The 12,504-nt window shown below is 38.0% G+C and overlaps 1 protein-coding gene across 2 annotated transcripts in view; it reads right to left on the bottom strand.

Moving 5' to 3' along the window:
• Nucleotides 1-8,407: 8,407 nt before the first annotated feature.
• The window catches only part of LOC104123725 (phosphatidylcholine transfer protein), an 8,512-nt gene continuing 4,415 nt past the window's right edge, over nt 8,408-12,504 (bottom strand). Inside the window, exons 3-6 of one of the 2 annotated variants that reach the window (XM_035891619.1) lie at nt 11,343-11,422; nt 10,835-11,006; nt 10,088-10,155; nt 8,408-9,600 (exon numbers count right to left, since the gene is read on the bottom strand). In XM_035891619.1, coding sequence (XP_035747512.1) covers nt 9,535-9,600; nt 10,088-10,155; nt 10,835-11,006; nt 11,343-11,422 — 386 coding nt within the window. In that variant the 3' untranslated portion in view covers nt 8,408-9,534. The remainder of the gene's footprint in view (nt 9,601-10,087; nt 10,156-10,834; nt 11,007-11,342; nt 11,423-12,504) is intronic. The other variant, XM_035891620.1, reaches the window with a different exon arrangement.

The following is a 12,504-nucleotide window of genomic DNA, read 5'->3' as shown; positions in this document are numbered from 1 at the left end:
CAATTTTTCTGGTGTTTTTCCAACCCTGTGTGAAACATCAGGAAAGTATCAGGAAAAAGGAAACCAAATGCTGATGTGACTTCTCAGATAAAAAAAAAAAAAGATTCTGTGTCCACATTGCTTCTGTTTCCCCAAATCCCTGATGTTGTAGTCTGCAGAGATCAGTATGCAGTGTGTGCCCAGTGGTGCCCTTGTTTGTTACACTGTACCTGTGGCCCTTTCCTAACGCTTTGATATGCCTTCCTGGTTCTACTGTGTTTGGGTACCCAGTTTCCTGTAGTCTTTCCTCACTATTAAGCTCTATTTACTGCCCTTTTCCAGGTGCTGCTTTGCCCTCATTTACTTCACATGCATGCCTTTCTGTGCATAGGTATTTTTGTTTTTCTTCCCTTCTGCCACATTTCGGAGGCAGTAATCCTGCATTTGCAACCTCTGCCAGTTGACTCACCAGAGTGCATATGCAAGGTCACTCTGTAAGACAATGAGGCTGCCAATTTAGCAGTATCATCCACTGGACCAGAACACATTGGTTTTGTTTCTCAGCTTCCTCAAGTAATCAGTATCTGCTGTCTTAAGTCCATTTACTAAAGATCTTATTTCCTGTGCAGATGCGGTTAGCTCTCTAGATAACTCTACTGAAGCAAAAGTTAGGATAATAATAAATATATTTATTTCTATCCTGTGGGGCCCCTTTGGTTTCCCAAACTGTGACCTTCCAATACCAATGAAACAAAATAGTATTTGAATTCATATGGCAAATTGGGTTGCCTTACTTTGAGATTGCTGGCTTCAGGATGGGCTTATACTATTAACTACCAGGGAGAAAATAATGTCACACATACATAACTATATCATAAAAACTCATGATTGAAAATTGAATCAAACAGTCCCCTCTAAAATCATGGTACTGAGAACATTTGAACCATTGGAAATTCCTCTTTCCCCTGTTACTATGCTGTATAAGGTACCTTTCACCTTTATCTGTAACCCACATGCAGCATGACTTTGCAAGGAGGTGAACACAGAACTTATCAGTAGGCTACATGCGCTGATGAGGGTATAAATGAGAGGCTGGAATGCCAGCCCCTCAGAGCTCCCCTCATCTGGTCTGAGACACCCCTCCCATGCCATGCTACTCGCTGCTGGACTCTATACCTTCTCCCCTCTCCCTGTGATCTTTAGACATAAACCGCTGACCAAGTCTGAGGCTAGGGTAGGACCTAGCACACATAGACTCCTCTCTGAAAAGTTTAGAAAGCAAGGGGGTCTACTCTGAACCTTGTGACTCAGCGGGAGGGTCCTCCTTACTCTCTGCAATCTCTCTGTACCTTTCCCCACATCACTATGCAAGTGTGCTATAACCTATATACATATATTAGCAACGTGCATGATATGCTATTAAAAATTGAGTCAAGAATATATACTATTAAGAATATTTTTACCCACCTAAAAGCATGTGACATTAGAATAGCCTTCTACAGTATTTGCAATTTCCTCTAATATCCCCAGTGAACCAGATGAGCTTTGTGGATGCTTGCTTCACTACCAAATATAGACTGCACTACCCCAGCTCACTGGTGTTTCATTCATTTGATCTCTCTGCTGTGGATACTACTGGAGGCACATTACTGATACTGCTATTCTGAAGAGTTAAAAAAGGAACCTTTTTGTTTTCGTCCTCACTTGCTACTGTAGGCAATGAACTTATTTTTACTCCCAAAGAAAACAGTGTTTTAATTGGAGCCTCTGTGTAAGGCAAGGGTGGAGTAATGCAGATTTTTTTTTTAGTTTTACCTTTCAAAATATTAGAAAACAGGAAACTGCAAAAGTTGAAGCTATCTTATCTAGGGAAGAACTCTCAAAGAGCTTGGCGATCCCATTAGTGCAACAGTCGTAAACTAATACAGATTTGCAGTTTTTAAAAGTCAGAAGACAGTATTTACTGGGACTCTTGCAAACATTTTTGTTCTTTGATTAGTTGTCACAGCAAGCAAAAAATGTTGCAATTTCAAAATATGGCTCTGCTTAATGAAAAAAGGGACAGATGTACCTGAAAAATTGCCCTGTTTTTTTAATGGAAATCTGATGAAAGGATTTATTATAAAATAAATATAGTGCATATACTCTATCACAGCATTTTAAGCAAAAACATATTCTGTTTTCAGAATGCTGCTTAATGCTAACCAACATAATTTCATATTCAGTACAGTCTTTTCAGTCCAGTTTGCATTTTTCCCCTGATTTTTCTTAGTTTCAACAGTTACCAATTCCAAAAGGCATAATTCTTATTCCCACATAAATCCAGATACATAGATCCACATACATATTTTGGGAATTAAAATACATCCAAGATTTCTATAATACAGTAAAATGCACAAGCACTGACAAGTATAAAAGTAATAGGTGGGCAGAAGATCCTTGAGAGTGGTGTTTGTGCTTTACTCTCCAGAGCAGGAAGCACAGCTAAGTTGGTAGCTCACTGGGCTAAGATGTCAGAAGGTCGGATCACACATTAGGATTTGGGTTCATCCCAAATGTTAACACAATATTGAAGGGGGAAGGGAAAGGGAAAGTCATGTCACAGTAAAGGACACTGTATTCACCAGTAAACATTGATTGGAAATATACATCATTGGACCAGGTAGAGGGAAGTCCAGTATAGAATCAACACAAAGATTCCTTAATCTTCTCTTGCTAAATACTGAATTAGGCTGTTAATGAGCACCAGGTCTGGTGAAGAAGATCCTACTTACTAACAATAAATACCCTTTAATAGTAACTTAATTTTAATTAAATATGATTGAGTATGTATTCCCACCTGACAAAAAAAAAGTCTCATCATGTATAAGGCTAATATCTTGTGAGTGCTATTTAGCTCAGCATGTTGTCTTTAAAAATACTGTGCCATGATAGTTAAGGTAAAACTAGAGGATCATTGTGGAATGCTTAGGTATTCTAAATCTGCATTTCATCTTCTCTTTTTATTACATCTCAGCCTTGCCCAGTTGAGCCTTTCCCAGCTTTAACCTTTCAAATACAATTTACAGCTGCTGGATGCAACAGAAAATGAACAATAACTAGCATCAATAACTTTTTTCTGAGTTTGCAGCACAGCCTCAGTTTGTCTGCTGTTGCTGTCCTTTTCCAAAAGTACTCATCATGTTTTCACTCAATAGTGTATTTATTATGATATTAAGCTTCACTAGCAAAGATACAGAGTCTGCTTTCAGTTAATTTAGTTTAAATTTCCCAGATTTTTCACCAAACTCCTATCAATAATTTTAGTTAAAATAGTAAACTAAAGCAATAATGCAAGCCTACCACAAGCATCTTGTCAAAAACGTGTTATGTACCTGTTTCTAATACAGATCTTGATTACAGGATTTTCGTATACTTTCATATACATCTCATTGTACATCATTGGCATTTGGCTCATTCAAGTTGGTCTGTTAATAACAGCATTTGGAAAGAAAATAATGCTGCCTTCTCCGAAGGATTCACACTGTAATCTCCTGGATTTATTATTATTAAAATAATACAATAATTCAGCTTGGAAGGGACATATGGGATCATCTCATCATCTGGTCCAACCCACAGCCCAATGCAGCCCCAAATTTGAAGTTGGCTCTAATTTCAAGTTCAGATAAATTGCCTAGAGCCTTGTCCAGCTGAGCTTTGAGCATCTCCAAGAATGGAGATTTTGCACACTCTCTGAGCAACTTGTTTCATTGCTGATTATCACCACTGTGAAAAAAAAACTTCCCTTATATTGTCATTGAATATTCCAGTATCTACTGATCACAAAAATGATGAAGAACAAAATACTAGTACTCTACTCAAGTCATATTTTCACAATAAACTTACTAGCAAAGATATTAAGCATACAGAGTTACTAGGCTGAGAGAGAAGATGGGTTAAACACATACTTGTGGAACATACTTTATGAAAGGAAATTATTAATATTATGTGAAGCCTGTAATTGCATTTGGTGATCTGGCAGGTATTTCTAGGCCTGTCTTTGCTGAAAGACCTCAGAGGGTCCTCAGATTACTTGTTTATTCTTACTCTCTAACTTGTTCCAAATGGATTTTAAAGTCCTTTTTCTAAATTACTGACATGCCTGCCTGTGAATTAATCAAGCTCATTATTCAGTGATAATGCTCTCAACTTCATGGTTCCTAGAACCACGCCTTAAATGTTATCAAGGGTCAGTTTATTCCCATGTTACAAGAAAAAAAACAGTGCAAGGCAATGTACTCTTTCACATAAGAAATGTTCCTACTGTTTGTTTTTATTTGAATAGGTGAACAGCATCATATGATTCTTTCACAGGGTAAATGGGTTGGCCAGGCAATTTGGGCTTTTTGCGGGATCATGCTCTCCACTCAAATGTACAAATCAATTATATGACTTCCATGCTGAGAAAACGCATTAACTTTTAAAATGAACAGCAGCAGCCTGGTCTTAATAAAAATGTTTAAAACCCACTCTTAAACCATAACTCCAAGTTGCAGCTGAATATGAAACATCCATTTGCAGCCAATTACACACAATTTCTATCATCCTTTGGAAGATATGTATACGAATAGGAATATTAAAAGCCAAAACCCCCACAACTCTAGGTGAAATAGGGAAGATTTTAAACCTTCCAAGATATGCTTAGGCAGAAACGCAGTGAGCTTTGTAACTTAACAGCAGGCATCTATTGAAAGCATGCACAGCACATAGGTAACGCTTGGCCTTCCATATTCTAGAAGAAGAACTGTTACAATCCAAAACTTGCCATCCCAGGAACAACACAATCTATTAAAATGATTCATTCTCAGGATTTTCTTCCATAGATGAAGAATAACAAGAGAATTAAGCCTGGGGCAAAACCTGACTCTTCCAGTGTCACAGTAGAACCTCTCCTACCTCCAGTGATGAAATAGGCATTAGAAAAATCTAAAAATTTGCATCAAATCCAGTGAGGACAAAGACAAACTCACTTAAATCTTAGTGTCACAGGTACTTGTGCTTAAACTGTAGGAACAGCTTTCAGTTTAACTAGTTGCACAGTTGGGATGCAGGAAATTTTTCGCAAGACTAAAATTAATACCTATATTCAAGGTCCTTCAACATAATTGCTTATTATGGCATGTTCCACTGAAGCACATATTCACAGGATGCAGTTCTTCTTACTTTGGAAATAAAGGTTTCCAGTGGAGAGTTGTTCCCATTTAAAATGTTCCTGTCTCACAGCAGGACTCCAGGATACTTTTGTAATTCAGATTCCAGATGAGAATTATCATTTATGGTCAAGTTCTCAAAGAACAGGGAATACTGAAATAACAGAGAAAGATGCATGTGTGCATATGCATTCATATGTAATCCTAATTAATACATTAATTGGCAGCTGCAAAGAATTAGTAGGATGCTTAAACACCAGCTTTACTTACCTTATTGGTCACAATTCCTCCGAAGTCTGCAGCTATAAGCCAGAGTGTTACGAAAAAAAATCAGCAAAACTCATCTTGCTATAGAGATTTGTTCTTGTTATTGCTCCTCAAAAACCATTTATCTTCCATATAGTACATCTAGATTTATAACAACTTAACTCCTCTCATAAGCCTTCCTTTTCTGATTTTCTAGAGGAGTTTTCAGTGTCTTTTAACCTTTGAGAGATGAGTGAAAGCCAAAGTTTTCTGTCTGAAAGTCCTAGTAGTCTCCTCTGATCAGACTACAGTGGGGCAGTAAATTTGGTTATGAATTATCCTCCCGTCCAGAAGAAGGCAAGCCCATGCTCAGGGAGAGATTACGCTCAGCTAAGTGAAAATTAAATACCATTAGATCCCATTTGAAAATGGTCTTTATACATAGAAAACTAACATAATGGAAAGCAAAATCATTGGTGGGAAGATATATCGTCTGCTAGTGTGCATTAATATCAGAAGTCTATCCCCCTATCTTCCCACATTTTTGTTCCACTAAATTATAAAAACAGCCAATAACCTGCTTGAGAAATGAAGTATCCACCAGATGTTTCCTGAGCAAAGACAACTTGTGTTTCCCTTTACACCTCATCTTCTGAGAGGCAGCACTACAGTGATTGCGTATCTGACATCATTCACTATGTTGACTTTGGGTTACTCAGAATCTTTCCTTTACTTTACCTTCCAACTCAAATACAATAGTTTTACAGAGAGATCACATGGAAAGAATGGACTAGAACACAATGTGGAAGAACAGTTTATATTCACTTCGTTACATCACCGCTCCTTATGGAAACAAGGGACGGGCAACCAGTCATCCCCCAGAAGAACCATTCAGAATAAAATATGCAAAAATACGTTTTTGTAAGAGCTGGTAATTTTAAAACAAAAGTTCTATATGAAAATAGATCCAAAGCTCATTATGCTTTATGGGAAGTCTGATTATTGCACTTTGGATCAGATGCCTGTTTATTGCCTGAAACTACAGCATTTTTCTAGTTCTATTTGGCTAGTAGGATAACTTCATTAGTTCCTATTAATCTGTAGAGTGCAATACCTACTGATCTGTTAATAGGGTGCGATATAGACGAGAGGCTCAATCAACATCAAACAGAAATGCTTCATTCTTATTCCAACAACCCCGTGTTTACAAGAAATCACTCTAAAAGAACAAACTTTGAGCTCCATTTTTAGGCAAGCTGGTGGAAACAGAAAGCTAACTTTCAGGTGTTACATTAACAAAGAGCATAGGAAGGGGGGGTTCTATTTTTTTAACCCTCTGCATCACAACTCAATGTATAATGACTTACAATTTTCACAGCAGGTAAATTTCTGTTGAAGCTACCCAGGAAAGTTCATGATGCAGTATTTAATCAGTCAAGAATAAAGCTCTAGAATGTTTTATGCACATCTTTACATCCAAAGACTGAAAAATACCAATGCTTTCTTTCTGGTCATAATCTCCCATTTAGACAAAAAGCCAAATCGCACAAAGCTGGAATTGCTTTCTTGTCCCTAATAATACAAGATAGGTGTAGCAGCACACACTTAAATAAACCGAAGTGTCACTGCATATTTAGGTCACTATGAAAGCCCATGGGGACCTAAATTTAACAGAAGATCTGACGTTGCATCACTGGTTAGCTGCTTGCAAGTTTTCAGTATCTTCTGCTCAATCAAATGTGGTTTAATTTGGAAAGTTGCGTACAGCACAAGAAAGGGACTGTGCAATGGTTTTAATAAGGATAAGTGAGCAAAGGCCATGTATTCTATACTCTCCATGTGGGGCCTGTAGGAAATCAAGTTTTCAGCAAGATTGACAATGGAGCCATTCAGCCTCTTGAATGCTCAGTTTTACTGTTCCAGCCCACTGCAGACAAATATATATGTTTTGATGACAAGTAGCTATAATGACAAAGATGCAATCATGTATTTATGAATATAAACTGCTTTGACTCTTTCTCCTGCTTTCATTTCATTAAAGACTAAACAAAATTAGAGATTGGTTGGAGAAAAAGTGTGAAAAAAAATTACCTCATCTGTACATGACTCATCTCTGTGCACATACTCGGCTCACTAGCTACACATTTCTTCTAAACCTAGAAACTCTAAGGTTTAAGTAGGCTTACAATTACAGATAGGTTTTGTACTACTGAGGTAGAGAGGTCAGTTTTGTTCAGAAGGAATTGGAAATCAATTAGTTTGCATCATTGTTGCAGGAAGATTCCTCCTCCGCTAGTCCACTTTTTAAATTCTGTTATATCAAGTCTAGAACAGTTTCTTTTGCTTTTCTTTTTGAACAATCTACCTAGTCCCACCTTTGCTGCAAGACATAACTTGTATCCACAATCTGTTGTTCAAAAGCAACTCTGGTGTTCTTGTGATTGTTTCTGACATTTGAATTCCTACATACTTAGCACGCTGCTAAAATGCTTTTTGAATTCTCAAGGTAATTTTTTTTAAACACTGTCAAAAAAAGAGATTTGAGAATTGATCTACTCGGGTAAAACAACATCATATTCTTGGTATCACGGAGATAAATAATTTTCAGTACACATAAATAAAAGTTTGGCTTCCAGTTCCAGCAAGTGCACATGTACAAAAATTATGGAAAGTTGAAGAGAACTATGCTTCAGAACTATTCTCTCTTGATGCCTGTTCTTCTGGAAAAAAAAAGTGACAGCTAAATTTAATATGGATTGAAAGTTGTCTGGCACTCTAATACTTAGTTCAGTAATGGTCTCTAGGTCAAAGACACTTGAAAAATGTCTACACTGCTGGCAAAAAGCTCTTCAGAACACATGGAATCCTACTTAGTTCTCATGAATCCAAGTTATTCTTTCAAAAGTGTTTAAAACAACCCATGGCATCAGCCTGCCATTTGTGACCTGCCCAGCATGGCCACTCTTAAACATGAGACAGAACGAGAGCACTGCTTGGATAGAATAATGATTTATTGGAAACAAACATTTACACAAAGTATAAAGGCAACCATTTCATCCATTTCTTTTTTAACAAGACAAAGCTACCCTATTACAAGATTTGTTCAGTAACAGGATTAGATTTAGTAACGGTGCAGAATATTTTAAATCCCTGAGATTGAGGCCCTCTCACCTTTTACACAACTCCATCCTCCCCCCACCCTGCAAAGGTGCTGGATACTTAATTTCCTGCTCAGTTGTGCTTTTAGTGGGTTACCATCCAAAATTACAGTTTCATTCTTTACATCAGCATGAAATTTAAAAATGCAAGCAAGACCAAGTTTCACATCAAGTTCATTCAGTTGCAGGCATCCAGTTCAAAATTACTTCTGATTTAAAGTTGGTATCCAAGCTGCTTTATAGAGAAGGCTACTAACGCTGACGATATTACTTGTTCTCTTTAAATCAGACATGGAATCCAACTCCTCCTTTTTTTCTAGCTGGACACAGCTAATGGTTTTTACTTTTCATACAGGGGTATTGAGATGTGAATGCAAGGCTTTAGGCACAAGTCCTTTTATATCTGGACTTAAAGCCATCATAAGGAAGCTTAGTAATGCAGAGTTCCAGTTCCTACCGCAGACTTCTTACCTATATGTCCTCAGCATTTTTTAAGTTTATAGCAGGCAGACAAACCTGGGTAGCAAAAGTGTTTCCTCCTAAGCAACACAAGTTCCATTATTCAATTTCAGTAGGAAGCCACCCTGCAAGGCCACAAAGGCAGATCCAGGCATGCAGAGAATTTTCAGTGCAAGTTCAGACATTTTTCCTATAAAGATCATTGTCTCTTGTCTGAGGAGGTAATATTTCACTCAACAGAACTCCTCTGGCTGACATGACAATCAATCTAAGCAAAGCATGGGGTACAAGGCTAAACTTAAGTACTTTCAAAAGGATGCAGCTGATGGTGTTACCTTGTCAGTGTCTAGCTCTGCAGATGGAGATGGAAACAAAGATCTAATAAAATTAAAGGCATAAACCAACTAAAATAAAATAATTTCCAATATTAGAGGTAGATTTTATCCAGTGTAATATATAACAGCCACTCCTGTAAGTGTTAAACAATTCAGATCAACTTTGACCTATGTGCTCTTAGAATAATTATGGCAAGCTTTTTGCATATCCTTCAAGAAAGCAGGCACACCACTCTGAAAAGAGAAAAGTGGAAAAGTCATTCTTGCATCATGTAATCAGGAAAAAACTAAGCCAGATGAGAATTCCCACTATATAGATCTAGGACTTCAAACAAATACAGGACAATTCTAAGACCTTGTACAAGCAGCAGACCATGCCTTTAATCTGTCATGAACAGACTGCACTACTGAAGTTTGCTTGTGTTAAGGCTATTCACATATGCTCTGGAACATGGATTTGTTGGTTTTGTTGCACAAATGTATCTGCCTGGTTGACTAACCAAAGGAATTTGATAGGAATAAAAAAAAAATTAAGACAACTGCCATGAGAGCAGACAATAGCAAGACAATAAAAATGGGACTGCATGAGCGAGAAAGGTCGATACATCTGTTTCAGAGAAAAATAATTCTACTCAACATGCAAAAGACAGGTATGGATGCAGCGAATATATTGTTTGAAACAGATTAGCCAAAGACAGTTGTGCTGTCAACCTTTACTTACCTTGGCAGCCCAATTGACCAGCCATGATGGTATCATGCCACCAGGATTATCAAAATAGTACATATAGACTAGAGATGAGAGAGAAGTTACCACAAAGTTATCCAGCCATGGTCTGAGTATTAGCTCTAACACCATACAACAGAAGCCATCAGTGTGCATGACTGAATCACCAAGGACTGCTCTAAATTCTTCACAAAAAGGTCAATTTGTACTGAAGTGGAATATGAAGTATAGCCATTCCCAATTAACCTCTGGGAAGCTAAGCATGCCATAATATTAACTTAGGCTACTGCAAACCATTTTAGGCAGCCTGTCTTATAAAATAAGGTGGTCTTTAAAGGACTAATTTCAGACAGGAGTCAATCTCTAGGCAAACCCTTTAATCTAGAAATCTGTCAAACATTGCACTTATATCATTGCCAACTTAACCAGATTGCAGCTAGCATCAGACTCTTACCAACTGAGCTGGCTGGCAGGAAAAGTGTGGGCTGGGGGCACAAAACAAAGTGGTCAGTAGTCTATTCTCAACTACCCAGCCCAACTGTCAAATAAGACTCTTAACAGTACCACACTGCACCGGATGTTTCCGAAAGTTTCATTCATTTTAAAGTACTCCTAGTGCTCAGTACATCTACTTTATAGGAACTGGTTTTAGCTTAACATTTCTAGTCTCCCTCTTTGTGCATTTTGCTAATACATACATTCTTTGGCTACATGACTTGTGATCACACTTTCTTGACCTCTTACCTTTAGATCCAGTCTTGCCATCACTTTCAATTGCCAGACTTTGTTTATAGCTTTTGACTCTGATAATACCAGGCTTTTCAGGGCACTGAGGAACAGACACACTTTGAGCTAAAACAACCCAGATCTTCCGCCCATCAATATCCATCTCTCGACATTCACGAACATAGACATACTGTATTCCAAGTTGAGGAGGCACGTCAAAACAGTGTCAGTTTGACATATGATGAATTGACAAGAGAATTCCATTACAAATAACCAGCCCCTTCAAGTTATTTCTTATGCCTCTACAGGATTCAATCCTGCAGAGTAATAATTCAGCAATGTGAGCTTCAGATGTGTGTGGGAAGAGGCACCCACACTCTTCTTCATGCTATACATATTCATGTAACATAAGGACTGCAAGATCTTAGAACAAGTGCAGCAGAGCAGTCAAATCAGCACATTGTTTGGATCCCTGGATGACCAAGTGACAAAAACTGCAAGAGGAGCAAAACGCTTGAAAGGATACATCTCTGTTGGAGAGAGGAAAAGGGTACTTCACTTCCCAGTAGATTACTTTTTCACCATCATATGTTTTCTCATACAGTTCTACAGTTGAAAAAGGAAGATTGTTAGACATTTTTAATCTCTACTGCAACAGAACAGATACATAGCATCAAGAACTGCTCAGATTTTTGACATGAACACATTTTACATGCAACCCTCATGTCGAAATTGATAATGTATATAAAGTTGTAGCAGTAGAAGAAGACATTAAAAAATGTTCTGTAACAGGGTTGTTCAGGAACCAAATACGCAAAAATAGGTGGCCTGTTTTTCTGCTGCTATTGAATTCATTAATACAAAAAAACCCACAAACCAAAAAACCCCAACAAAACCACAACCCCCCAAAAACCTTAAACCAGAACAATTCTGGGGGGAGGCAGAGTCAAATTCTTTTCCAGACAGTCAGCTCATTCAAAGCCTTTCCATCTCAAAGCTTCTTCCTCACCTATGCATATTCTGTATAATTCTGAGCCACAAGTACAGTATGCTTTTTCACAAGCATGTCATTATCCTTGTAAATGACTCTGAGTTAACATGGAACTAGGACAAGTACTGCTCTCTAATACCTGAAGGGGTCTTACGTGAGGGATTAATGAAGTTTGGAAAAGCTGCTAGGAATTTCACAGCAGTATATACAGGCAACAGCGAACAAGAAGCTTGAGTACTTTATGAACCTTCATTACACCACCTTCACTCTGCCTAGAAACTCAATCAGAAAGCAGCTGAATAGGAAAAAAAAAAAAATCTAAGAATAGTCCCTAAAACATAGCAGTGACTCAGAGTAGTGTGGCATGAAGGAGAAAAATTAGTTCAAATCTAACTACACAACTGAGTTTGAAAAACTGTCTACTGTGTGGCTTCTTCCCTCGAGGCAGTAACTGCTATTATCAGGGTAATGGACCTGGCAAGCCATAGGGCTGAGCCAGGGTGAGTTCCCATCTGCTCAGGGACCGGTCATTACATGGGTGCAGTTAAAATCCAGAAAGGTGGTTCACATGAACAGCCAGAGTGGCCTTTTCCTGCTTTAGAGCAGACTGAGGTGCTACATATCCTTCAGAGCTAATGCCAGTCTGCCACATCACTTTCAGCAGTTTTGAAAACCAGGCTAGAACAGACCGATAATC

Source organism: Egretta garzetta, unplaced genomic scaffold (assembly GCF_000687185.1).
Source record: "Egretta garzetta isolate BGI_Z169 unplaced genomic scaffold, ASM68718v1 scaffold213, whole genome shotgun sequence".
In the NCBI taxonomy this organism is placed as follows: domain Eukaryota; kingdom Metazoa; phylum Chordata; class Aves; order Pelecaniformes; family Ardeidae; genus Egretta; species Egretta garzetta.
Note: the sequence above shows the minus strand (reverse complement) of the source record. Positions and strands in the feature narration are given on the sequence as shown.